General features: G+C 41.9%; 1 protein-coding gene across 3 annotated transcripts in view; it reads left to right on the top strand.

Moving 5' to 3' along the window:
• srebf2 (sterol regulatory element binding transcription factor 2) overlaps positions 1–25,981 on the top strand; it is a 76,097-nt gene that overhangs the window by 13,608 nt on the left and 36,508 nt on the right. For all 3 annotated transcript variants that reach the window (XM_078532053.1, XM_078532052.1, XM_078532054.1), the window contains exons 3-8: positions 2,344–2,534; positions 5,769–5,915; positions 13,522–13,746; positions 19,156–19,270; positions 19,525–19,706; positions 21,766–21,952. In XM_078532053.1, the coding sequence (XP_078388179.1) occupies positions 2,344–2,534; positions 5,769–5,915; positions 13,522–13,746; positions 19,156–19,270; positions 19,525–19,706; positions 21,766–21,952 (1,047 nt within the window). The remainder of the gene's footprint in view (positions 1–2,343; positions 2,535–5,768; positions 5,916–13,521; positions 13,747–19,155; positions 19,271–19,524; positions 19,707–21,765; positions 21,953–25,981) is intronic.

Raw genomic sequence — 25,981 nt, 5'->3', positions numbered from 1 at the left:
ATTATAAAGAGCACCATTTAAAATTGCCTTTCAGCTCTGGATTGTTGGTCTTTTTATTTAAGACATTTAGCTTAATTTTAAGCTTGTTGATTGAAATATAATCATTTTGGATGTTAGGTTCTCTTTTTTTTCAGTCACCAGAATAAAATTAGCAAGCGGGGGGATGATAAGCTACTGAGCAGGCTCAAGGGCCCGCACAGTCTGTTCCTGTTCCTATTTCTTGTTTTCTTGTGCTGTTATGTGTCTTGAAGCTAATGACAGAGCAGAAATAACAGACCTGAAAATGAGCCACTCACTTGTAATTTAATTTGGAGAATAGTGTCATGATTAAGAGGCGAGGGAATAGCTTTGTGGCTTCACAAATGTAGAACACATTTCCCCATCCAATTTCACCCCTTCTTCCCTGAAAGTATTTGTGTTGGAATAGAGTTATACAGGGAGGAGGGGCACTTCTGTCCGTTGCCCCACACAGTGGCTGTTCTCTTCGCATGCTAGTCCAGAGAAAGAATCCTTGACCAAAGGGAGCATTCCTTCATATATCCAACTGTGCTCACTTTCCAGTGGGACCATGGCTTGGTGAGCTTCCCAGAAGCTGCTTGTGACATTGCTAATGCCACTCCTTCTGAATTCAGCTGATTCTGTACAAACCAGGATCTTTTCTGGTCCATGCCTCAGTTCCATACATCACTGTCGCTGGGACATGGGGAACTGTGGTCTTGACTTCTAAACAAATTTTAACCCTTAACACACATGCAGGATTTTTCAGGGTGGCTGGCTACTTTGCTTATCCATCAGCAGCTCCTTCCAGTTTCACATGGAAAGGCAATTTACTGAGCCATCAAGATGACACGAAACTAATTGGATTCTTTAAACTAACCACTGTGACATGATTCAGGAGTGAGGAGAAACTGTTAACTTTTTTTTTACATAAACTGATCAGCACAGAATTAGGCCATTTGGCCCAACTGGTCGACGCTATGTTTTCCCCATGAGCCTCCGATCAGCATATCCTTCTATTCCTTTCTCCCTCCTGTTTATCTAGCTTCCCCTAAATGCATCTCTGCCATTTATCTCAACTAGTCCCTGTAGTGAGTTCCGCCTTCCCATCACTCTCTGAGAAAGCGATTCCTCTTGAATTCCCTATTTGATTTAATAGTTTTGTATCTTATATTCATTATAGTTATACATCTTTTATTTATGGCCCCTAGTTTTGGTTTCTTCTCTCCGCTGGCCTCATCCTATGGTTGGAAACATCTCTGTATGTCCCCAATTGAAGCCTTTCATCATCTGAAAGTTCTTGATTGTTTCTTTTCTCAGCCTTTTCTTTGCTAGAGAAAAGAGCCCCAGCCTGTTCAGTCTTTCCTGATGGATGTAACCATTCCATTCTGGTATCATCCTTGTAAATCTTCTTTGTACCTTCTGGTGGCTCCATATTCTTTCTATAATATGGAGACCAGAATTTTGCACAGTATTTTAATTGTGGCCTCATCAACGTTCTGTACTTTTAACATATCTTCTTTGCTTTACAATTCTATCCCTACAGAAATGAATCCCCGTGCTTTGGTTCCTTTCTTTAATGGCCTTACTAACCTGCGCTTTTCAATTGCTGCACTTGAGGCACACATTGTGGCAGTGCAGCATTTACTGCCTCGGACGAGAGAGTGGAAGTAGCTCTGCACAAACCTCACCCACTCAAATATGCTCAATGTGCTGGTTGTTCAGCAAACACCAGCTAACATATTAGACATACAAGGTCCTGTGACCTTTTTTTTTTAAGGTTCAGTGCTGCCCTTGCCATTCTGGGGAAGGGGAAGACAAGGAACCCTAAACACAGCCTGCCCTCCCTGCACTTGCCAGTTCACCGCTCCTGGCTGGTCACCAATCACTGCGGTCAAAATATAAAGAAAACTGAAATTCAAATTGCAGTCGAACCTGCAAATCAAGATTTGGCTTAACATCGCGTATGAGACGACACCAGCCCAGATAGTGAGCAGCTGGTCTTCTTGCTGAACACTTATCCGTTGAAGTGACAGGAGAATCCATCATCATTAACCTGTGTTGCTACTTTTAGTGATTTATTCATCTGTACCTCCTTTTGCTCCACTACCACATTTAAACTCTCATTTTCTAAAGGGCATGTGACCTCCTCATTTCCCCCTACCAAAATTCTTCATCATCATCACCTATATTGAATTAATCTGCCCACTAAGCACCCATTTTACAAGTTTATTAAAGTCTGTGTATAGGATAGAGTTTATTTCGAGTACATATGAGTAACATGGAGTGCTGTGATTACTGCTGTTCGTAGCCCAGGTTCACTTATTTTAACCTTGTATTTTACAGTTCTTCAGCCTCAGATACAGAACCTGGTCACTTCCCCGCAGGTCCAGCCAATTACCTTCCAGCAGCAGGTGCAAGGCCTGTCCACTCACAGGATGCTCACTTCAGCCACCACCGTGGGCACCATTCAGACCCTGACCCCAGGCACTACCACTACTGTTCAAACCCTCTCGCCACAGGTACAGCAGGTACCTGTAAGTATACATTTTCTTTAAATCAGCCTCTTAACTTATTTTTTTCACATACTTTGACAAATTAAAATTATTTTATCTCCTATCACTTAAGATGGATGAATTGGAAATACTCTTGTCGAAAGGGTGGAGATAACTGAATGCTATGTGGAGCATGACGGTTTCTGAGCTGATGCAACTGTGGAAATACAGTGTCAAGGAAGGCAACTGGCCTAGGATGTTTGATCTAAATTTACACAGGTCCAGTGGCTTCAGAGATGAGACATTGGCTTCTGGAGCCAACGTAATGGTCCCACCTGGAATAAACTAGGCTATAAGCAAGTTTAATTCTGAAAACACCAAGTCTTTGTCTTCAGTGTCAAAAAGTGCCTTTTATGGAATGGGAATCAGCAATTGAATGGCGACCAGCAGCCAAACATCATGCTTTGGAAATAATTGTAACTTGTTGCAATTGTGCAGAAGTAAAACAGGCTAGTTTGCTTTTCACAAGCAATGAAGTCTTTTGGTAGGAGGTAGCCAAGATCATGTAGCAGATACCAATGTACATAAATGACTTGGAGGTGGATTCGGAAGCAAAATTGTCACAATTTTGCAAGTGATACCACACTTGGATGGACTGCAAACAATGAGGTTGTGGGGTGGGGAACAGATTCATTAAATTGGGCAATTGGGTTGACGAGTGATAGCTGACATTTAACATGGACAAATGCCAAATCATGAGATTGAGAAAAGGCAATAAAATGGGCTATACAAGTTAAACGGTAATACGAGGACATAACACAGCAGAGGGATTAAGGGGGACTGGTGGATAGATCTTGGATTTATCAGCATAATGATGGCTGAACAAGAGCAAAAAGGATTTTGGATGTACAGCTGGAGGAACAGAGCATAGTTCTTCGTAACTGATTCTGTGTTTGTGATGAAAACTGATCCAGCCCCTCCTGGGGCTGAGGTAGAATTATTTTTAAAATTTATCTTGGATTGGCATTTTACCTACGTGCATAGAACGTATAGCACAGGCCAGTTGGCCGAACCAGTCCATGCTGATGTTTATGCTCTACACGAGCCTCCACCCACCTTACTCCATCTAATCTTTTTTTTCATTCATTCATGGGATAAGGGTGTCGCTGGCAAGGCTAGTATTTATTGTTCATCCCTAATTGCCCTTGAGAAGGTGGTGGTGAGCTGCCTTCTTGAACTGCTGTGGCCCATGTGGTGTAGGTACACCCACAGTGCTGTTAGGGAGGGAGTTCCAGGATTTTGATCCAGTGACAGTGAAAAATGGCGATATGGTTCCAAGTCAAGTTGGTGCGTGACTTGGAGGGGAACTTGCAGGTGGTGGTGTTCCCAGGCATCTGCTGCCCTTGTCCTGCTAGGTGGTAGAGGTCACAGGTTTGGAAGGTGCTGTCGAAGGAGCCTTGGCGAGTTGCTGCAATGCATCTTGTAGATTGTACACACTGCTGCCACTGTGCGCCAGTGATGGAAATGTCACAATAAAGGAGGGGGGGACAGTTTGAAAAATTGTTTAGGGTAAAAATAAATAGAGGAAGTATTTCAGAAGTTAGCAGAATTAAAAAGTAGAAAAGTCACTTAGCCTGGATTGGATAATTCTAGATCGCTGAGGTGGAACTTTAGCCAATTGACCTAACGATGGTCGAACCATAATCCAAATTAATTTTCACATGGGAAAATATGGGTTAATTAATGACAACACCAATTTGTCAGTGGCAAATAGAGCCTGACAAACATGATTGTGTCCCTCGAAAGAATAAAGGGCCTTAGTGAGACTGCATCTAGAATACTGTGTACAGTTTTGGTCCCTTACTGAAGAAAGGATATAATTGCATTAGAAGCAGTTCAGGGAAGGTTCACTCGACTTATTTGAGGAAAGGTTGAGCAGTTTGGGCCTGTACCCATTGGAGTTTACAAGAATGAGAGGTGATCTTATTGAAATATAGAAGATCCTGAGGGGACTAGATAGGGTGGATGCTGAGAAGATGTTTCCCCTTCTGGGGGAGTCTAGAATGAGGGGACACAATTTAAAAATTAGGGCCCTCCCATTTAAAACTGAGATGAGAATTTTTTTCTGTCAAAGAGTAGTTAATCTGTGGAATTCTCTACCCAGGGAGCAGCGGAGGCTGGGTCATTGAATATATTCAAGGCTGAGTTAGATAGATTTTTGATCAAAAAGGGAATCAAAGGTTATGGGGGGGCAGTCAGATAAGAAAGTGGAATTGAGGCCACAGTCAGATCTTATTGAATGGCAAAGCAGGCTTGAGGGGCCGAATGGCCTGCTCCTGCTCCTAATTCTTGTGTTCTCGTCTGGGTAGTGCAGCTGATGTAGCGTATATGGACATTCAAAAGGCGTTTGTTGAAATGATTGGTTTGCAAAATTGAAACCAATGAGGCTAAAAGGTCGATGGCTGCTTGAACAGAGGTCCTGGAGTGGAACTTAAACCCAAGACTGTTTGACTTGAATGTGAGATTGCTGCTAACTGAAACAAATGAACTTTTATTTGTTGCTTTTATCTGCTGCTTTATTATGCCATCGAGAACTTGACACAAGAAACTATATTGAAAGTGCTGCTACACCTTTCCATTTATCACAATGTAAAGTTTTTTTTTTAAATGCTGTTTTTGTACTGTACTGCATGGAAATGTTGAGCTTTTCTTCCAATAAAATTCAACTTTTGGTGCAAAGTTCTTCTCTCCCCTTTTCCAGCAACAACACCACCCCCCTCCCCTGCCACATTGAGTTAGCGACGGCAAGATTCCCGACTTGGAAGAAAATTTTATTTATAAACCACATCCATCTCCTGTAGAATCACTGCTTTGAGCCTCAATTTGCCAAAGCTGAATGTGTTTTTGTTGCTGAATTTGGAATCCAACAAAATTGTGTGTGTGTGTAGTGGTAAGATTCAGAATCTCCCAGAAGTTAGGAGATTTCATAAATAGCTTTTTGTCTAACCAAATAGGTAGCAATTTTTACACTGTAATTCTGCTAACCTCTAGAATTTTTCTAATTTGACAAGATTACTTTTTGGTGTCTTATCATTAATCAGTTGCAGCTTAACATTTTGCTTTTGTATTTTAGATCAAACATTAGACCCTGTTCCCATTTGTGAAATCAGCTCTATTTCCCAATGCTTCTGAAACTAGTATTGCCATCAGTCAATTACCAGGAACGCCATTAGCAGCTTTTCTATGTTACATCTGGTGCTTTTTATTCTATTCCAGGTACTGGTGCAGCCTCAGCTCATAAAGACAGACTCCTTGGTCCTCACAACTTTGAAAGCCGATCGCAGTCCAGTCCTTGCAGCGATGCAGAATCCAACCATTACCACACTGGCCACCCCAGTGCAGACAACAGCTTTACAAGTCCCAGTATGTTCAATTCAAAGAGAAATTTGCGTCGTTAATGCCAGTTCAAGTTGAAGGATTGCTTTTTTTTTAATACGTTGTTTGTTCTGTTATTAAATATATACACTTTCTGACAGGCTTAGGATCTCAATTAAATGTTAAAGGAATTCTACTGAGACAATTCACTTGTTAGAGAAAAGCAATTTGCTACTGGAGCTCACCCAGTGGCTTAGTTAGTTCAAAAGGCAGCCTGTGACTGAACTGATCTGATTTAAAGAGTCAGTCCCCCAATGGAGTAATCTAGCCTCCAACAAACATCTGTTATTATGCAAAGAGCATTTATTAATTTATTTTTAAACACATACATTTAAAAATGGATGTGAGGCTTGGAGCATCAGGAAGAAAAGAAAATCAACAGCTTGGAAATGTGTTTAACAAGGATCCTAAGGATCAAAAGAAGTTTGAGTTAAATGGTCTCAGTTGGGTTAGCAAGGGTACTACAGTTAGTTTAGTAACCATAATCTCTAACAAGGGAAAAATGAACTCATTTCTAATCCCTGTTGCGTGACTGTCGTTTGAGGGCAAGTTGAGGCTTGATTGTGATGCACGCTGGGTTTGAAAAACCAGCTAGTGTTGATTGTCTACACTCAAACACAAAGCCAAAATACCATTTAGAGGGATAGGAAGTGGGGGAAATGTCCATATATCGTCGTTGTCACCATCTAATTGCCACGTCGAGTGTATTAGGTGACCATGGTCTCCCCACTTTCTGATCATAGCAACAGTGGATGACCTTGTTGTTGGAGTTTTGGTTAAACTGATCTTTAATGTTGTCTAGCAGCTCCCTTCATTGTTGGCCTCTCGCTCTTCTTCTGTTAATCCTTCCAGTGGTGTTTAGGCACTCCAACCCTTCTGCACAGATAACATGTCAGAAGAACTCCATTTGGCTTCTTTTTATATTATTTAAGGGTTCCCTTATTCCTCATTCAGTACTTCATTAGTTCTTTTTCCAACCAGCTTACCCTTAGGAACCTTGCTAAGCAGCACATTCCTAAACTGTTGATTTTCTTTTCTTCCACATTCCTGATGCTGCAAGCCTTACATCCATATATAATGTACGTGTTTAAAAAAATAATAAATACTCTTTGCTGTTCTTTGTATAATAACGGATGTTTGTTGGAGGCTACTTGTAGATTACTCCATTAGGATAATCATTTTTTATTCATTCTTGGGATGTGAGTATCGCTGGCAAAACCAGTATCTATTCTCCATCCCTAATTACCTTTGAATAGGTGGTGATGACTAGGTAAAGACAACAGATTTCTTTCCCTAAAAGATATTAGTGAACCACATGGGTTTTTAGACAACTGGGTAGTTTTATGATCACTATTAATGAGACTAGCGTTTCATTCCAGATTTATTAATTAATTGAATTCAAATTCCTCCAGCTGGTGGGATTTGAACCCGTGTCTCCAGAGCATTAATCCTTTGCACTACTAGTCTAACATTGCCGCTACGCTGCTGCCTCCAATCATGTATTAAAGAATGTTAATGTTTACTAGCCCATCAAAATAATGAAATTGGCGTTCTTACTAGTTTGATTTAAGTGTTAACTTCAAATGCATTTTGCCTTGGAAGGAGATAGTGGCGTAGTGGTGTTATCACTGGGCTAGTAACCCAGAGGGTCAGGCTAATGCTCTGGGGTCATGGGTTCAAATCCAACCAAGGCAACTAGTGGGATTTAAATTCAATTAATAAATCTGGAATATAAAGCTAGTCTTGGTAATGGTAATCATGACAAGTATAATCCATTGCTGTAAAAATCCATCTGGTTCACTAATGTCCTTTAGAACCTACATTTGATTTCAGATCCCCAGTAATGTGGTTGACTCTTAACTGCCCTCTGAAATGGCCTAGCAATTGGCCACTCAGTTGAAGGGCAAAGGATTAAAAATAAAGAACCATAGGTGACTGCAGAAGTTATTTTGACAGCTATGCTTGTGGCATAATTTATGAGTTATTAGCTAATGTCTGCCGCATCATGGGCTCAAATTTCAGCCCTCCTGCCTGATGGTAAAATCTTACCAGTCTGTTGCTGTCATCAGCATTTTGCTGGGATCCTCCAAGTAGGCAGTTAATAATACAATTTGACCATTGTGGTGGCCATTTTAATTTTTAAATACAATTAGCTGCAAGCAGTAACAAGGGTGATTGAAGGGGAATTAATAAATAACTTTCAAGAGGGAATTGAGTAAATACTTTGAAGGGAAAATTTGTCGGACTGTGGGGAAAGAGCAGGGGAGTGGAACTAATTGGATAGTTGTTTCAAACAGCTAGCACAGACTCTTCTTGTATTGCATCATTCTATGATTCCAGGGCAATGAGTGCAAAAGATGGATAGTAGTCTGATTTTATGGAGAGCTGATGACTATATCTAATATGTAATATATACCAATCATACAATCTAGTTCTCAGGGTGCGCAGTTCTCTGCTGCTCTCCTCCCTCCACTTTGGAGAACCCTGTTGTACCTCAACCCCACACAGAGTGCATGTGACCATAAAGTTGTCCACCCATTGTTTATCTTGGACTGTAACTTGCGAACTCCAGAGCAATGTAATTGGGGGTGTACCCCAAAGATGCGCTTGGGTACACCCCACCCTTCCCCTCAGAAGTTCTCAGGTAAGGTTTGCATGGCACTTGTCTGGGAAGTGCAAACTTGCCTTGGGCAAGTGCCCTGCACTGGGAACCATCTGAAAACATGATTTAAGTTGCAAACTTTGGATGGGCCTGACTGTGTTACATCAACAACAACCACCACCACCCCCCCACCCCCTCCCCGAAACGCAACAGGACTCCCCCCATACCCCCGAACCCCCACGGGATTCCCCCACCTCCCCAATTACCCTAGTCTCCTCCCCCCTCCATGAAGCCTCATATGAACATACAAATTAGGAGCAGGAGTAGGCCACTTGGCCCCTCAAGCCTGCTCCACCATTCAATAAGATCATGGCTGATCTAATTTTAACCCCAACTTCACATTCCTTCCTACCCCTGTTAACCTTTCAACCCCTTGCTTATCAAGAATCTATCTACTTCTACCTTAAATATATTCAAAGACTCTGCCTCAGCTTCCTTTAGAGGAGAAGAATTCCCAAGTCTCTCAACACTGAGAGAAATTTTTTTTCCTCATCTCTGTCTTAAATGGCAAAACCTTAATTTTGAACAGTGGCCCCTAGTTCTAGATCCTCCCACAAGAGGAAACATCCTTTCCACATCCACCCTGTCAAGTCCCCTCAGGATCTTATATGTTTCAATCAAGTCTTCCTCTTCTAAACTCCAGCGGATACAAGTCAAGCTTGTCCAGTCTTTCCTCATAAGACAACCTGTCCATTCCAGATGTCATCTAGCAAACCTTCTCCGAGCTGCTTTCAATGCATTTATATCTTTCCTTAAATAAGGAGACCAATACTGTACACAGTACTCTAGATGTGGTCTCACCAATGCACTGAATAACTGAAGCATAACCTCCCTACTCTTGTATTCAATTCCCTTGCAGTAAGCGATAGAATGTTATCAACTCTGCAAATTACTTGCTGTACCTACATACTAACCTTTTGCAATTCACGCATCAGGACACTCTGATCCCGCTGTATCTCAGCTCTACAATCTCTCACCATTTAGATAATATGCTGCTTTTTTATTCATCCTGCCAAAATGGACAACTTCACATTTTCCTACATTATACTCCATTTGCCAGGTCTTTGCCCACTCATCTAACCTATCTATATCCTTTTGTAGCCTTCTTATGTTCTTCTCACAACTTACTTTCCTTCCTATCTTTGTGTCATCAGCAAATTTAGCAACCATACCATCGGTCCCTTCATCCAAATTATTTATATAAATTGAGTTGAGGCCCCAGCACTAATCCCTGTGGCACACCACTTGTCATATCCTGCCAACTAGAAAATGACCCATTTATGCCTACTCTGTTTCCTTTTAGATAGCCAACCTTCTATCCATGCCAATATGTTATCCCTTACACCATGAGCTTTTATTTCTCGCAATAACATCTGATGAGGCACCTTATCAAATGCCTTCTCAAAATCTAAGTACAGTACATCCACAGGTTTCCCTTTATCCAGCACCAGGTAGTTCTTCAAAGAACTCCAATAAATTGGTTAAGCATGATTTCCTTTTCACAAAACCATGTTGACTCTGCCTGATTACCTTGGATTTATCTAAGGGCTCTGTTACAACATCTTTAATAATAGCTTCTAACATTTTCCCTATGACAGATGTTAAGCTAACTGGCCTATAATTTCCTGCTTTCTGTTTCCCTCCCTTTTTGAATAAAGGAGTTACATTAGCTATTTTTCAATCCAATGGAACCTTCCCCAAATCTAGTGACTTTTGGAAAATTAAAACCAACACATCAACTATCTCACTAGCCGCTTCTTTTAAGACTCTAGGATGAAATCCATCACGTCCTGTGGACTTGTGAACTTGGGGTTCCAACAATTTGCTAAGTACCACTTCCCTGGTGATTGTAATTTTCTAGAGTTCCTCCCTCCCTCTAATTCCTGACTTACAGCCATTTCTGGGATGTTACTTGTATCCTCTATATTGAAGACTGATGCAAAATACCCGTTCAATTCATCTGCCATCTCCATATTTTCATTATTAACTCCCCAGTCTTACTTTCTATCGGACTAACCCTCACTTAGTTAGCTCTTTTCTTTTTAAAATATCGATAGAAACTCTTATCATCTGTGTTTTATATTTTTAGCTATCTTTCTTTCGTACTCTAATTTTTCCTTCCTTATCAATCTTTTGGACGTTCTTCACTTTTTTATATTCTGTCCAATCTTCTGGCCTGCCACCCATCTTTGTGCAATTATATGCTTTTTCTTTAAGTTTGATGTTATCTTTAACTTTTTTTTAGTTAACCACGAATGGTGGGTCCTCCCCTTGGAATTTTTCTTTCTTGTTGGAATGTATCTATTCTGGGTATTCTGAAATATTCCCTTGAATGCCTGCCACTGCATCTCTATTGACCTATCCCTTAACCTATATTGCCAGTTCACTTTCGCTAGCTCTGCTTTCATGTCCTTATAATTGCCCTTATTCAAATTTAAAATACTAGCCTTAGACCCACTCTTCTCTCTCTCAAACTGAATGTAAAATTCAATCATATTGTGAACACTGCTACCTGGGGGCACCCTCACTATGAGGTCATTAATTAATCCTATCTCATTGCACAATACCAGGTCTACTATAGCCTGCTCCCAGCTTGGCTCCAGAATGCGTTGATCTAAGAAATTATCCCAAAAGCATTCTATGAATTCGTCATCTATGCTACCTTTGCCCATCTGATTATTTCAGTCTCTCTATGGATTAAAATTCCCCATGATAATCACCGTACTTTTCTGACAAACTCAATTTCTTCTTTGACACCCCTTCTCACCGTGTGATTACCATTAGGGGGCCTGTAAACCACTCCCATGAGTGACTTGCCTTTATTATTGCTCATCTCTACCCAACTGCTTCTGTATCATGGTTTCTTGAACTTGGGTCATCCCTTTCCCCCAGGGGATTCCCCACACTCCTTCTCCCTCACCCCCCACACACCCCACCACAGGATTTCCCACCTCCCCATATGGGATTCACCCCCCCCTCCACAGTGCTGTAAAAAGGGGTGTGGCCTCCTTACATCCAACCGAACTGCCTTCGACACTAGGCCCTGGGGACACGTTGCACTGTCTGGATCTCACCCGGCCTGAGTCGGAAGGTCAGGCAAGATAGGATCGAAAAAAATTTCAGGTCAGAGAGTAGGAGCAGAGTGGCAATCCGACTCTGATTGCTACTCCGCGGAAGTTCAGGCTCCTTGTTTGTCCACCCAGACTCTGCTGCACCTTGTTAGGTTCCTCCCTGATTTCCTTCCCCCGCCTCACCAGTAATATCACCAGGCAATCTGGTTGTGCCTTGATCCAAGAATACAGCCCAAAGAGGGTGATAGGCTGACTGCAATTGAGGTCTGAACATATCAATAGGACCCTAAGCCATTTTGTGCTCAATTAACCTGGGCATGGGCACGATCTAATGACTCAGACTTTAGAAGGACAAGCTCCGCTGGTCCGCCAGCATCTGTGGAGAGAGAAACAGAGTTAACGTTTCAAGTCTCAAGGAGAGTCATAGGGACTCGAAACGTTAACTCGGTTTCTCTCTCCACAGATGCTGCCAGACCAGCGGAGCTTTTCCAGCATTTTCTGTTTTTATTTCAGATTTCCAGCATGTGCAGTATTTTGCTTTTATCTTCGGGGAGCTGAATGGACCTAATTTCCATTCCTATCACATTTTTTGAGTTTGGAGTTGAAAATGTGTCATAGGTTTGTTAAATCCTTGATAATGTATTATTTCTGTTTTATTTATTCATGCGCTGTGGATGCCAATGGCAAGGCCAGCATTTATTGCCCCATTGCTAATTGGCTTTGAGTAGGTGAGTCAGCTTCTTGAACTACTATAGTTTGTGCAGTGTGGGTGCACCCACAGTGCTGTCAGGGAGGGAGTTCCACAAATTCTGACCTAGTGGCAATGAACAAATGGGCTATATATGTTCAAGTCCGAATGATGTATGACATGGAGGAGAACTTGGAGGTGATGGTGTTCAGATTCACCCGCTGCCTTTGCCCTTCTAGAGCTTGTGTGTTTGAAGGTGCTGTTGAAGAAGTCCTAGTGTGTTACTGCAGTGCATCTTGTGGATAGTATACACTGCAAGCACTGTATGCTGGTGGTGGAGGTAAACTTTGCTTTCCAGTTTCTCAAATCACTAGAAGAAGGAATCTCACTCCAGTTATCATTTTATTATTTTTTTAATTGTGAAGTTTCAGAGACTACCCAAGTTGAAAAGAGAAGATGGCAAGCTCAGGAGGTAGTGATTACATGATTACACGCTTGGGTTTCTAAGGCTTGAAGGTTCTAGGGATTAGGGAAGATTGAGAGGTAAGGGGTGAGGAATTCCACATTGTTGAGGACCTGGAATGAATGAGTCGCTGTAGGAAACTAAAGACGCAGAATTTCAGCACCAGAAGGAGAAAGGATGCAAACAATGGCGTATTAGGTTAGAAGGAATTAAAGATACTTACAGTAGTATTGATGATTTACAGACAAGAAAGGTCTGAGGAATTGTTAGGCTATTTTAAATGACCACTTAAAATAAATGGCTTAGTTTATAGTTTCAACCCTAGTGGTAGATGGAGTATTGTCCAGAATGCCTTTCTGGCTCAACACAGTTGTGCTCCAAAATCCTTTGTTACAATTTCCCAAAGGTACACTATCTTGGACATGCTGGCAGCAGAGATGCCAGACTGCACCTAGGAAGAAGTTCCAGTTGGGGAGCATATTTCCCCAAGCCACCCCTTTTTCTGTTCTGGCTGTGGTCTGAAGGAAGAGGATTGGGAACAAGTTGCTTGCCCGTCCATTAGGTGGAATGGCATGTCATGTGGGAGGGACCTAAAATGAAGGCCAAAAGTACATCAGTAGTGGTTCTAGGGAAAAAGTAAAAACTGGAAAATGTATTAAACCTTGTATATATGGGTCGGTAGATAATCACTTTCATGTTCTTCATCTCAGACATTGGTCAGCAGTAATGGAACTATTTTGACCACCGTGCCAATGATGGTTGGATCTGACAAGGTTCCAATCAAGCAGATTGTTGGGAATGGAAAAGCCCCAGTAGAGGGGCTGAAGGAAGGTGAGAAGAGAACAACACACAATATCATTGAGAAGCGCTATCGGTCATCCATCAATGATAAAATCATAGAGCTCAAGGATCTTGTGATGGGGACAGAAGCTAAGGTAAGTTACTTATATGAATAATTTTTGTTAATAGAATGTTGCATTGTAATGGTGTGTTATGTTCATGTATGTCACAGCTCATAAGGGTTAAAGGGAGAAAATAGTATACTGTAAGTGGCATCACTACATATGTTCCATGCAATAGTTTGCATTTCATTCATTGTTCAAACTAACTGCATTTATTAAATTATGCTATTTAAGCTATCTTATAGCCTTAGTAGATATGTGTATCACACGATGCTGTATTGATTTATTTGAGATCGGAAGATCTGCGGTTTAATCTCTGACTTTTGGATTTGGATTTAGATTGCTCGGTGTGTTGAAGCAGAAGTAGTATTGTAATTCTTCTCGGCTCCCTCAGGGGAAATGCTGAACCATGATTCAGAACATTATCAAAGTTTATGTGTAAGGGCATTCAGCAAGGACAGTGTCAGTGTTAGCTGTGAAATGTACCTTTTTTAAAATTCGTTTATGGGATATGGGTATCGCTGACTAAGCCAGCATTTACTGTCCATCCCTAATTGCTCTTGAGAAGGTGGAGGTGAGCCACCTTCTTAAACCGCTGCAGTCCATGTGGTGTAGGTACACCCACAGTGCTGTTAGAGAGGGAGTTCCAGGATTTTGACCTGGCGATTATAGTTCCAAGTCAGGATGGTGGGTAGGTTGGAGGGGAACTTTCAGGCATGCATCTGATTTCCCATGCATCTGCTGCCCTTGTCCTTCTAGGTCGTAGATCGTAGATTTGGAAGGTACTGTCGAAGGACTATGGTGAGTTGCTGCAGTGCATCTTGTAAATGGTACACACTGCTGCCACTGTGCATTGGCGGTGGAGGAAGTGAATGTTTAAGGTGGTGCCAATGCATATCTAGAGACAGCAACTTCAGAGCAGGAGGCAAACATTGAAAAAATATTTTTAACGCCCAATTACCGGGCTTGCTCACAGCTTTTCTTGATCTATAATAATGATCTTGATTTGGGTGTACAGAGCACAATTTCAAAATTTGCAGATGACACAAAACTTGGAAGCATTGTGAATTGTGAGGAGAATTTTGAGAGACTTCAAGTGGACATAGATAGCCTGGTGGGATTGGCGGATACATGACAGATGAAATTTAATGCAGAGATGTGTGAAGTGGTTTGTTTTGATAGGAAGGAGAAGCAATATAAACTAAAGATGTAATGCTGGGTGTGACGTGGGGTCGTGTGACCTGATGGCGCCATTTTGGGATAGCCTCTTCTGCTCCCCAACCCTCCCACTTGCGGATTACCTCTGAAACCCTGCAACTCGAAGCTGCTCTCAGTTTGTAGTTTCCAGCCTCTTGCTGTCCATCTCCTGAGCCCTCACTCACAGCGAGAGTTCAGGAGAGGAGAGCAGCAAGCAGGGTGGATCAGGCACGAGAGGGTTGGCAGCGACCGGGAGCAGGAGGGATGGCCAGAGGGAGGGAGGGTCGGGGAGCAGGAGCGGCGAAGAGCAGAAGAGGTTGTGAGCAGGAGGTAAGTAGAAAGAATTAGCATATTTCTTTTATAAATCTAAAAATATTTTATTTTAAAAGTTATTTTTTGTTTACAAATATAGTAATTTAGAAATATAAAGCATCTAAACTTGGGGGATATAATGTTTTAATGGTTTTTTTCTGGTGAGAGGTCACACAGAATCTAACTCAAAGCTTTTGGGCAGAATTTTTAGCTTGGCATGTGGACGTGCGCCTGACCCGCTCGAGCATAAAATAGCGCATGATGACTTCGGGTGAGCATCCTGATGTCATCTCGTGCAAGATTTCGGTCAGCGGGCATGCGCAAAAGTCAGAAGCACGCCCGCTGACAATTGGGAGGGCAATTAATCCCACTAAAGTTCCAGTTGTTTCCTATTTTTCGTGGTCCGTCCAACCTTACGGTTGGCAGACGGGTGAATCTGCCAGGCGGACTTTACATTTTTGATGAAACCTTATCCAAAGGTGGGATGAGGTTTCAGCTGTTAAATTTAGAAAAAATATATATGCAGAATTTTCATCATGTATATGTTCAGGTGACTGATTCTGATGTGTGGATGCTTTTTTCTGGATTTTGAAATCTTTATTTATTGCTTTTAAATTCTTCAGCTCCCTGAGGCAGCTCTCTGCCTTCAGGGAGCCTTCTTTCTGCGCTCCCCTGCACCTGCGCTTATGTCAGTGCCCGCTCTCCTCCCGCCCCCACCCCGGCAGCGCTGTGTGAAATTGTGGTCGGGGGACGATCGTGGGTGGTGTCCGTTCTCCGGCTGCTCCCGGGCCCATTGATCACGCCCACAAGTCAACCTAAAGGGAAAACCTGATTTGCTTAATGTTGTTTCATTTCAAGTTCCTCTTTTCAGGAATGCCAATACTCAGTTAAGCAAGGAATTACTGTAATACTGGTTCAGCCTCAACTGCAGTATTGTGTCCACTTCTGGGCACCATACTTCAGGAAGGATTTACGAGATTGGTTCCAGGGATGACTGGATTCAATCACTTGGATAAATTGAAAAAACTGGGGTTGTTCTCCTTAGAGAAGAGAAAGTTGAGAGATTTGACAGAGGCGTTTAAAATTATGAAGGGTCTAGACAGAGTAAATAAAGAGTAGCTGTTCCCATTGGCGGAAGGATTGAGAACCAAAGGACACCAATTTAAGGTGAATGGCAAAAGAACTAATAGTGACATGAGGAAAAACCTTTATGCAGCATGTGGGTTAGTATCTGGAATGTGTTGCCTGAGGGTGCAATGGAGGCAGATTAACTTGTGGCTTTCAAAAGGTAATTGGATAATTATCTGATGAGAAAAGAATAGGACTGTGGAGAAATTGCAGGGGAGGGGGCCTGGCTGACTTTCTCTTGTAGAGAGCCAGCACTGAAATGGCAGGCTGAATGGCCTCCTGTGCTGTAGCCATTCTACAATTCTAGATTTACAGTTACCAATTTGAGAATTGGAAACTGTAGAATGACAGGGCCTATGAACTGAAAATAAGTTCAGCATCATTGCTGTTCATGGAATCTAGCCTTTTTTAAATTCATTCTTCGGATCTGGGTGTTGCTGTCAAGGCTGGTATTGTCCTTTACTTGAGAAGGTGGTGGCGAGCACCCACCTTGAACTGCTGCAGTGTGTGTACACCAAAAATGCTATTATGGGGTGAGTTCCGAGATTTTGACCCAGTGATGATGAAGGAATGCGGACATATTTTCAAGCCAGGATAATTTGGAGATGATGTTCTTTAACATTTCTCTTTCCTGCGTCCCACATCCCATCTGTATTTGAGCATCAATACAAACTACGTGATCAAGTATTTTAAATTTATTAATATCGCAGTAACATGAAGAGAGAGAGTGCAAATTTCATTGTTAGAAACAAACTGCCAATGAAATGAATGGTCACGGCAACTACACCAGTCTGCAGGGAGGACTCGCAACATGGCAGCTGCATTCTTAGCCTTGAATAAATTCAATATAAAGATTTTAACAAAAGGATTGAGTTTGATAGATCTTTGGTAGACGGGGGAGTTGGGGTTGTGGAGGGCGGACAGAAGGGTGCAGTTGAGATCACAGTCAGTTTGGCCATGATCTTATAGAATGGTGGAGCAGGCTCGAAGGGCCAAATGGCTTACTCCTGATCCTAAGTCACATGCTCCTAAGTTCCTAAATGGAAAAAATACATTTTGGTGCTCTTACTTTTTAATAAATTAGTTTGAGCAGCCACAACTCATGTTTATATAATGACTTTAAAGTAGTAAATTGTCCCGAGGCATTTCACAGGAATGTAATCAAACAAAATTTGATGCTCAGCCATGTGAAGAAATATTTAAATTCAAAATAACCTATCATTTATCGTGTTTGGCCTGCGTGACCTCGCTGTTGATAAATCGATTATCACATTTGTCTGCATAATTACACTTCTTTAAAAAAAAAAGCTGAAAGTATGTGGTCAGCGGTGAAGCTAAGGCACTTACCACTGACCTTGAAGAAAGCTGCCCACAAAGATCCAGCAATCTCTGTAGGGCGTATTTTTCATTCCCAGAGGGCAGTTTAACTCTGGTGTCAGGTCAGGAGGATGTGTTGGAATGCAGCAGCAATGATCAACAAGCAGATAGGCCAACAATTAAATTGAAGTATTCACATAGAGCAGATCAGGAAGTTAAAAACATTTAAAATTCTTCACTTTTAATTTCAGTTTTTGGAAAGCAAAATAAATGTATGACTGTTAAGATAGAGGCTAAAATGAAAACTAGGCATTTCTAAAAAAAAAAAAGGTTCTTAAAAATACATGATATTTATTATCATTGTGGAAAAATTTGACATCCCAGAAATATGCATAATTAACTTTGCAGGGCCAGAAGGGTATTTAGCAGTAATTATGTAGTTAGTACACTGTTAAAACACAGTCGCACTAACTTTAACAATGTACAACGTTTTTACAGTGAGACTAACTTGAATTGATGAGCAGAATTAGGGGAGACGGTGACCTAGCGGTAATGTCACTGGGCTAGTAATCCAGAGTCTCAGGCCAATGCCCTGAATTCAAATCCCACCACGGCAGATGATGGAATTTAACTTCAATTAATAAAATCTGGAATTGAAAGTTGGTCTCCGTAATGGTGACCATGAAATTATCGCTGATTGTTGCTAAAAATGTCCTTCAGTGTCCTTTAGGGAAGAAATTCTGCCTCCTTACCCAGTCTAGACCCACAGCAATGTGGTTGTCTCTTAACTGCTCTCAAGGGCACTTAGAGATGGGCAACAAATGCTGGCCCTGCCAGTGACACCCACATCCCATGAGTGAATTAAAAAAGTAAATTATAGTTTGTGGCAACCACTACCAGGCACCCTATGGAAGGATGTGGTTTCATTAGCAACAACTTCTGAGTTTCCATAACAAAAACAGAATTACCTGGAAAAACTCAGCAGGTCTGGCAGCATCGGTGGAGAAGAAATCAGTCAACGTTTCGAGTCTTCATGACCCTTCGGCAGAATCATGAAGACTCGAAATCGGAATCAGGGTCATGAAGACTCGAAACGTTGACTGATTTCTTCTCCACCGATGCTGCCAGACCTGCTGAGTTTTTCCAGGTAATTCTGTTTTTGTTTTGGATTTCCAGCATCCGCAGTAGCTTTTAGCTTTTTGTTTTTATCTCTGAGTTTCCATGTTGTTCAGCACACATCCAGTCTCATGAAGTTGCTGTCAATTTCAGTGGAGCAATAACAGAGAAAGCTGACCATTTTGCCATCATTACCACAGTAAAACCTGGGCCAATGTACATCATTGGATTTGAAGTTTGGATGTCCTGACAACATGAAAGGCGATATATTTATGTAAATCTTTCTTTCTAAAGAAAATAAGTTCCAGTGTTCCATGTACTGTTAAATTTGAATGAAAATCTAGGCAAACGCTAACATGCTATATTTTGTAGATGAATAAATCTGGAGTGCTGAGGAAAGCCATCGATTACATTAAATACCTGCAACAGACCAACCACAAACTACGACAGGAGAACATGACATTGAAAATAGCCAATCAGAAGAACAGTAAGTAGTGCCAATTTTGCATCACAGGGAGATTCCCACTCTCTACAGTCTTTACCAGTAACTAACATACAAGTAATAGTGCCAAACCTTCAATGCCATCCATTTATATTTAGATTCCTTCCTAACACACATGTAAATTGAATACTGCCAAAGCTTATTCAGAATGATGTTTTCAAGTGTATTCATGAGTACGGACGTTAAGATGCAAAAATTAAGGATAAGTTGATTTCTCTTTTCCCTTTACATAATTGCAGAGGGTCTAAAGGCGACCGAGATTTCCAGCCTTCTGGACGTTGATGTTGACTTGAAGACTGATGACTTCAAATCGCATTTGTTGATAATGTCGCCACCACCTTCAGATTCTGGCTCCCCAGGCACTTTCTCGCCATGTTCCATTGATTCAGAACCAGGAAGCCCTCTCCTTGATGAAGCCATGGTAGTAGCAGTTTAAATTGCTTTCATTTCCATGTGTTTTTACTTCATTAATATCCTGTTGGCAATAATGCTAAATTATGCTAAATTATTGGAGATGGTATATATTACTTCAAAAAAAAATTGTGCAAAAAAAAAAGCCTTAGAACTCCAAAGATTTATGATCTACATTTGCTGTTTGTTTTATTTAAAACGTTCATTAAGAGTCTTGTACACTTGGCTGTCACAATCTTCAGAATCACAGAATTTTAACAGCACAGAAGGAGGCCATTCGGCCCATCGTGTTTGCACCAGCTCTCCAAATGAGCATTATGACCTAGTGCCACGGCCCTGCCTTTTCCCCGTACCCCTGCACATTGTTTCTATTCAAATAATCATCCAATGCCCTTTTGAAAGCCTCGATTGAACCTGCCCACACCACATTTCCAGACAGTGCATTCCAGACCCGAACCACTCGGGTGGGTGAAAAAGTTTTTTCTCAAGTCACATTTGCTTCTTTTGCAAATCACTTTAAATCTGTGCCCTCTCATTCTTGATCCTTTTATGAGTGGGAACAGCTTCTCCCTATCTACTCTGTCCAGCCCCCTCATGATTTTGAACATCTCAATAAAATCTCCTGTTAGCCGCCTTCTCTCCAAGGAGAACAGACCCAACCTCGCCTATTGATCTTCGTCACTGAAGTTTCTCATCCCTGGAACCATTCTTGTAAATTCTCTTCTGCACTCTCTCCAATGTGTTCACATCCTTCCTATAATGTGCCAGAATTGTACACAACACTTCAACTGAGGTCTAATGAGCGTCTTATATAAATTCAGCATAACCTCCTTGCCCTTGTAATCTCTGCCCCTATTAATAAAGCCCAGGGTACTATATACTTTATTAACTGCTCTCTCCACCTGTCCTGTCACTTTCAATGATCTATGCACATATACACCAAAGTCTTTCTGCTCTTGCACCCCCTTCAAAATTTCACCCCTTACTTTATATTGCCTGTCCATGTTCTTCCTACCAAAATGCATCACCTCATACTGCTCCACATTGAACTTCATCTGCCACCTATCTGCCCACTCCACCAACTTGTCTGTGTCCTTTTGAAGTTCTACACTGTTCTCCTTGTAGATTACAACACTCCCAAGCTTCGTATCATCTACAAACTTTGAAATTGTCCCCTGCACACCAAGATCTAGATCATTAATATATATCAGGAAAAGCAAGGGCCCCAATACTGACCCCTGGGGAACTCCACTACAAAACTTCCTCCAGCCCAAAAAGTATCCATTGACCATTGCTCTCTGCTTTCTCTTTTTCAGATAATTTTGTGTCCACGTTGCTGCTGTCCCTTTTATTCCATGAGCAATAACTTTTCTCACAAGTCTGTTGTGAGGCACTGTGTCAAATGCCTTTTGAAAGTCCATGTACACCACATCAACAGCATTGCCCTCATCAATCTTGTCTGTTACCTCTTCAAAAAAACTCCAGCAAGTTAGTCTTGCTCCCCTTCCATTTCTTATTTGAATAATCCAAATGGACATTTTTAAAAACGTGTTATGCTAATAATGTGGTGTGTGTGTTAGTGACGGTAGAGGCTCCAATGTTCTTTCCATCACATGGCTGACTAGGAATCTCTCCCACTCTTACTGCCTACCATTGGCTTGTTTTGGAAGATTTGCAGATTGATATTCAAGCTGTTTGGCTGTGTTATGACCGCACCTTCTTTGCACAACAAGTCCTCGGGTGGGTCTCGAACCCAGAGCTTGTGGCTCAAAGGCAGGGACGCCACCCACTGCACCACGAGAGCTCCGATCAATAATATAGTCCCTTGGCCCCAAAGGCTGTGGATGCTGGGGGGCAATTGGAGCTTTTGAGAAAAAGATTGATTTTGGAATCAGGAATCCTTTGATTCCATGATTTTTGTAACAAGGGTATCAAAGGATATGGAGTTAAGACACAGATCAGCCATGGTCTAACTAAATGATGGAGCAGGCCTGAAGGACTTTATAGGCTCCTCTTGTTTCTAATATTCCTAAATGTAGTGTTTATTTTAACAAAGTTTCTCTGTACAGGTAAAGGAGGAGCCATTGTCACCCCCTACCCTCGGTATGCTGGATAGCTCTCGGATTCTACTGTGTACCATTACCTTTCTCTGTCTCTCCTTCAACCCACTTACATTGCTCTTTGAGCGTCGAGCTCACTCAGCAACAGTTGAAGATTCTGGACACTATGGTAGAAGTATGCTTGGAATTGAGTCTGGTAAGTGTTAATAGACTTCTTGTAGCAGAATGATTGCTGATCCATACTCTAGTGATGGCTTCCTATTTACCTACCATAATTTTCACTTGAAAAAGCTTTATATGTAGAAACACATTGAAATTGCAATACAGAAAGAGGCCATTTGGCTCAACCTGTCTTTGTCCCTCCATATAAACAAATAGTTCCAATCATATTTGTCAGCCTTGTTCCAATATCCCTCCAACCCCCTTTTTCTTTCATCCACCTATTCAATCTAATCTTGAATGTTGATATAGCTTCTGCATCAACCACTGGAAGTGCATACCACAGCCTTCTGGATGTAGAGAGGTTTCTCCTGCTCTTTTTGTGAATTTAGGATCTATAGTCCTTTTGTTCTTGACTTTCAACCATGAGAAAGAGCCTGCTTTCATTTGCCCTGCTGCATCTCTGCATAATTTTTAAACATTTCTATAGTGTTGCCGCATAATCTTCTTACGATAAAAGATCCAGTTTTTCAAGCCTTTGTATTTCCTTGTACCAGGCAGCATTCTACTAAATCTGCATTATACCCTTTCTAATGCCTCAATATGCATCCTATAGTGAGGAGACCAATACTGTACACTGTGCCCTAACTGAGGTCTCTGTAAAGTTTTGTATAGGTTTATCATTACCTCTTCGCTTTTCTAGTCTGTAAAACTTCTTACTATAAAACAGATTTTTATTTGTATTTTTATGACTTTGAAGTGCTGCCTCTGATGTTCTGTGAACCCCTAATCTCAACAATTTCTCAACAAGCTTCCTTTGATCTTTTAAAGAATTAACTACACCTATTTTTTTTTTCGTTCATGGAATGTGGGGGTCGCTGGCTGGGCCAGTATTTATTACCCATCCCTAATTGCCCTTGAGAACTGAGTGGCTTGCTAGGCCATTTCAGAGGGCATTTAAGAGTCAACCACATTGTTGTAGGTCTGGAGTCACATGTAGGGCAGACCAGGTAAGGACGGCAGGTTTCCTTTCCTAAAGAACGTTAGTGAACCAGATGAGTTTTTATAGCAATCTACAATGGTTTCATGGTCATCATTAGACTTTTAATTCCAGATTTTTTATTGAATTCAAATAACACCTCCTACCATGACGGCATTCGAACCCGGGTCCCCAGAGCATTACTCTGAGTATCTGGAGCGCTAGTCCAGTGACAATACCACTATGTCACAGCCTCCCCCTATCATCTGCAAATTTTGGCATCCCTCTAGGCCTACATCCAAATCATTGATGTAGGCAGTGAACACAACATATCCCAGAATGGAACCTTTTGCATACATAAAAACATAAGAGTCAGGAGCAGGAGTAGACCATATGTCCCATCAAGCCTGCACGACCATTCAATACGATCAAGGTTGATCTTCTGTCTCAACTCCACCTTTCTGCCTGTTCCACATATCCCTTGATTTCCTGAGGGAGCAAAAACCTGCATATCCCAGCCTTAAATATAATCAGTGATGGAGCATCCGTAATTCTCTGGGGTAGAGAATTCCAAAGATTCACAACCTTCTGAATGAAGAAACTTCTTCTCCTCCTCAGTCGGAAATGATCAACCCCTTATTTTAAGACTGTGTCCCTATGTTCCAGAATCTCCAGCCAGGGGAAACAACCTCTTAGTGTCTACCCTGCAAAGCGCCTTCAGAATCTTGTATGTTTCAATGAGATCATCTTTCATTCTTCTAAACTCCAGTGAGCATAGGTCCAATTCACTCAGCTTCTCATCATAGGACAAGCCTCACATCCCAGGAGTCAGTCTAGTGAATCTTGGCTGTAACGCCTCCAATGCAAGTATGCTTTCTTAAATATGGAGGTGAAAACTGTACAGTACTCCTCATGATCTCACCAAAACTCTATTATTATAGCAAGACTTCCTTATTTTTGTTTTTTTTTTGCGGAGGGCGGGGAGACTTCATTTAAAAAAGGACGGGGAGACTTCATTTAAAAAAGGACGGGGAGACTTCATTTAAAAAAGGGCGGGGAGACTTCATTTAAAAAAGGGCGGGGAGACTTCATTTAAAAAAGGGCGGGGAGACTTCATTTAAAAAAGGGCGGGGAGACTTCATTTAAAAAAGGGCGGGGAGACTTCATTTAAAAAAGGGCGGGGAGACTTCATTTAAAAAAGGGCGGGGAGACTTCATTTAAAAAAGGGCGGGGAGACTTCATTTAAAAAAGGGCGGGGAGACTTCATTTAAAAAAGGGCGGGGAGACTTCATTTAAAAAAGGGCGGGGAGACTTCATTTAAAAAAGGGCGGGGAGACTTCATTTAAAAAAGGGCGGGGAGACTTCATTTAAAAAAGGGCGGGGAGACTTCATTTAAAAAAGGGCGGGGAGACTTCATTTAAAAAAGGGCGGGGAGACTTCATTTAAAAAAGGGCGGGGAGACTTCATTTAAAAAAGGGCGGGGAGACTTCATGTGAGGCTAGTGGCGGAGTGGCTTCATGAACCACGACTTCACGATGCAAGTGCAGGGAAAGCAGCTAATTGGTGAGTAGGATTGATGAGTGCTTCTAGTTTTTAAAGTAATAGTAAGGTCTTTAGTTTGTGTTTAGGTCTCTAGTTTATTTTTTCTCTTTTTCTTAAAAATAGCTTGTTAAATATCAGATCGACACTGGTGTGTAAAAAAAAAAATGACAATAAAGTATAAAGAGCAGGGGATTCTTCAAGTGTAAAGAGCAGGGATACTAGAGTAATTCATTAATAAATTAAATAAAATACGATAGTGATGGCAGGATGGGTGATGTACCGCTGCTGCAGCATGTGAGAGCTGCTGGATACCAAGGTGATCCAGAGCGAGCACCTCTGTACCAGGTGTTTGCAGCTTGAGAAACTTTGGATCCGAGTTGAGGAACTGGAGTCCAACCTACAGACATTGCGCCACATCAGGGAGGGGAAATGTTACCTGGACAATTTGCTCCAGGAGGTGGTCACACCCCCCCAGATTAGGTCATTCAAATTTGGCCTGTGATCAGAAACAGGAGATTGTGACTGCAGGTGAGGCAGGTATGGGGACCCAAAGGGTAGCATTCGAGGAACCTCGGTCCCTGCAATTGTCCAACAGTTACAAGGTTCTTGCAAACTGTGTGGACGAGAGCAGGCACTGCAGGGAGGCTGAGCGAACTGACCACGGCACCTTGGTACAGTGAGCCATTTAAGTGAGGGGAGAAAATAGGAACATAGTAGTGGTAGGGGACAGCATAATTAGGGGGATAGATGTACTGTTCTTTGAGCCGTGAGTGTGAGTCCCGAAGCTGTGTTGCCTGCCAGGGTTAAGGACATCTCCTCAAGGCTGGAGAGGAACTTGCTGAGTGGGAGGGGAGGGATCCAGTTTTCGTCGCCCACGTTGGTACCAACAATATTGTTAGGACTAGAAAGGAGGTTCTGCTGAAAGAATTTGAACAGTTAGGAGCTAAATTAAAAAGCAGAGCCTCCAAGGTAATAATCTCAGGATTACTACCTGATCCACTTGCAAACTGGCATAGGGTAAATAAAATCAAGGGGCGGAATTTACACGTAAAATGACATGCGGTGATGTCGGGGGGATCTCCTGACGTCACCGCGCCCCATTTAAATTTTCAGGAAGGTGGGAGCTCAGCAAAATCAGCTGCGAGCCCGCTGACCTGTCAATGGCCAATTGAAGCCATTAACAGGGTCAATTAAGTAATTAAAGGACCTGCCCGTCCAAATTTATGGTTGGCGGGCAGGCCAAGAGCTCCAGCGGGAACTAGAAAAAACATGAAACCTCATCCACGGGCGGGATGAGGTTTCATGTAGGTTTTTAAAAGTTTAAATAAAGTTTTTGTGAAAATTCTAGACATGTTCCAACTCATGTTATATGAGGGGACATGTAAGGGAAATTTTATTTTTCTATTTTTGTCTTTTTTGCATTTAGAGCCGATCTCCCTGAGGCAGCACTTAGCCTCAGGGAGATGAGTGCACTCTTTCATGCGCATGCGCGAAAGGGTGCACTCTCGATTTTGGGATTCCTTGCCCACACAGGGCGCAGCGCTT

The sequence above is a fragment of the Cetorhinus maximus genome, chromosome 29, assembly GCF_964194155.1.
Source record: "Cetorhinus maximus chromosome 29, sCetMax3.hap1.1, whole genome shotgun sequence".
Taxonomy (NCBI): domain Eukaryota; kingdom Metazoa; phylum Chordata; class Chondrichthyes; order Lamniformes; family Cetorhinidae; genus Cetorhinus; species Cetorhinus maximus.
The sequence above is the reverse complement of the archived record's forward strand: the minus strand, read 5'-3'. Positions and strand labels throughout refer to the sequence as shown.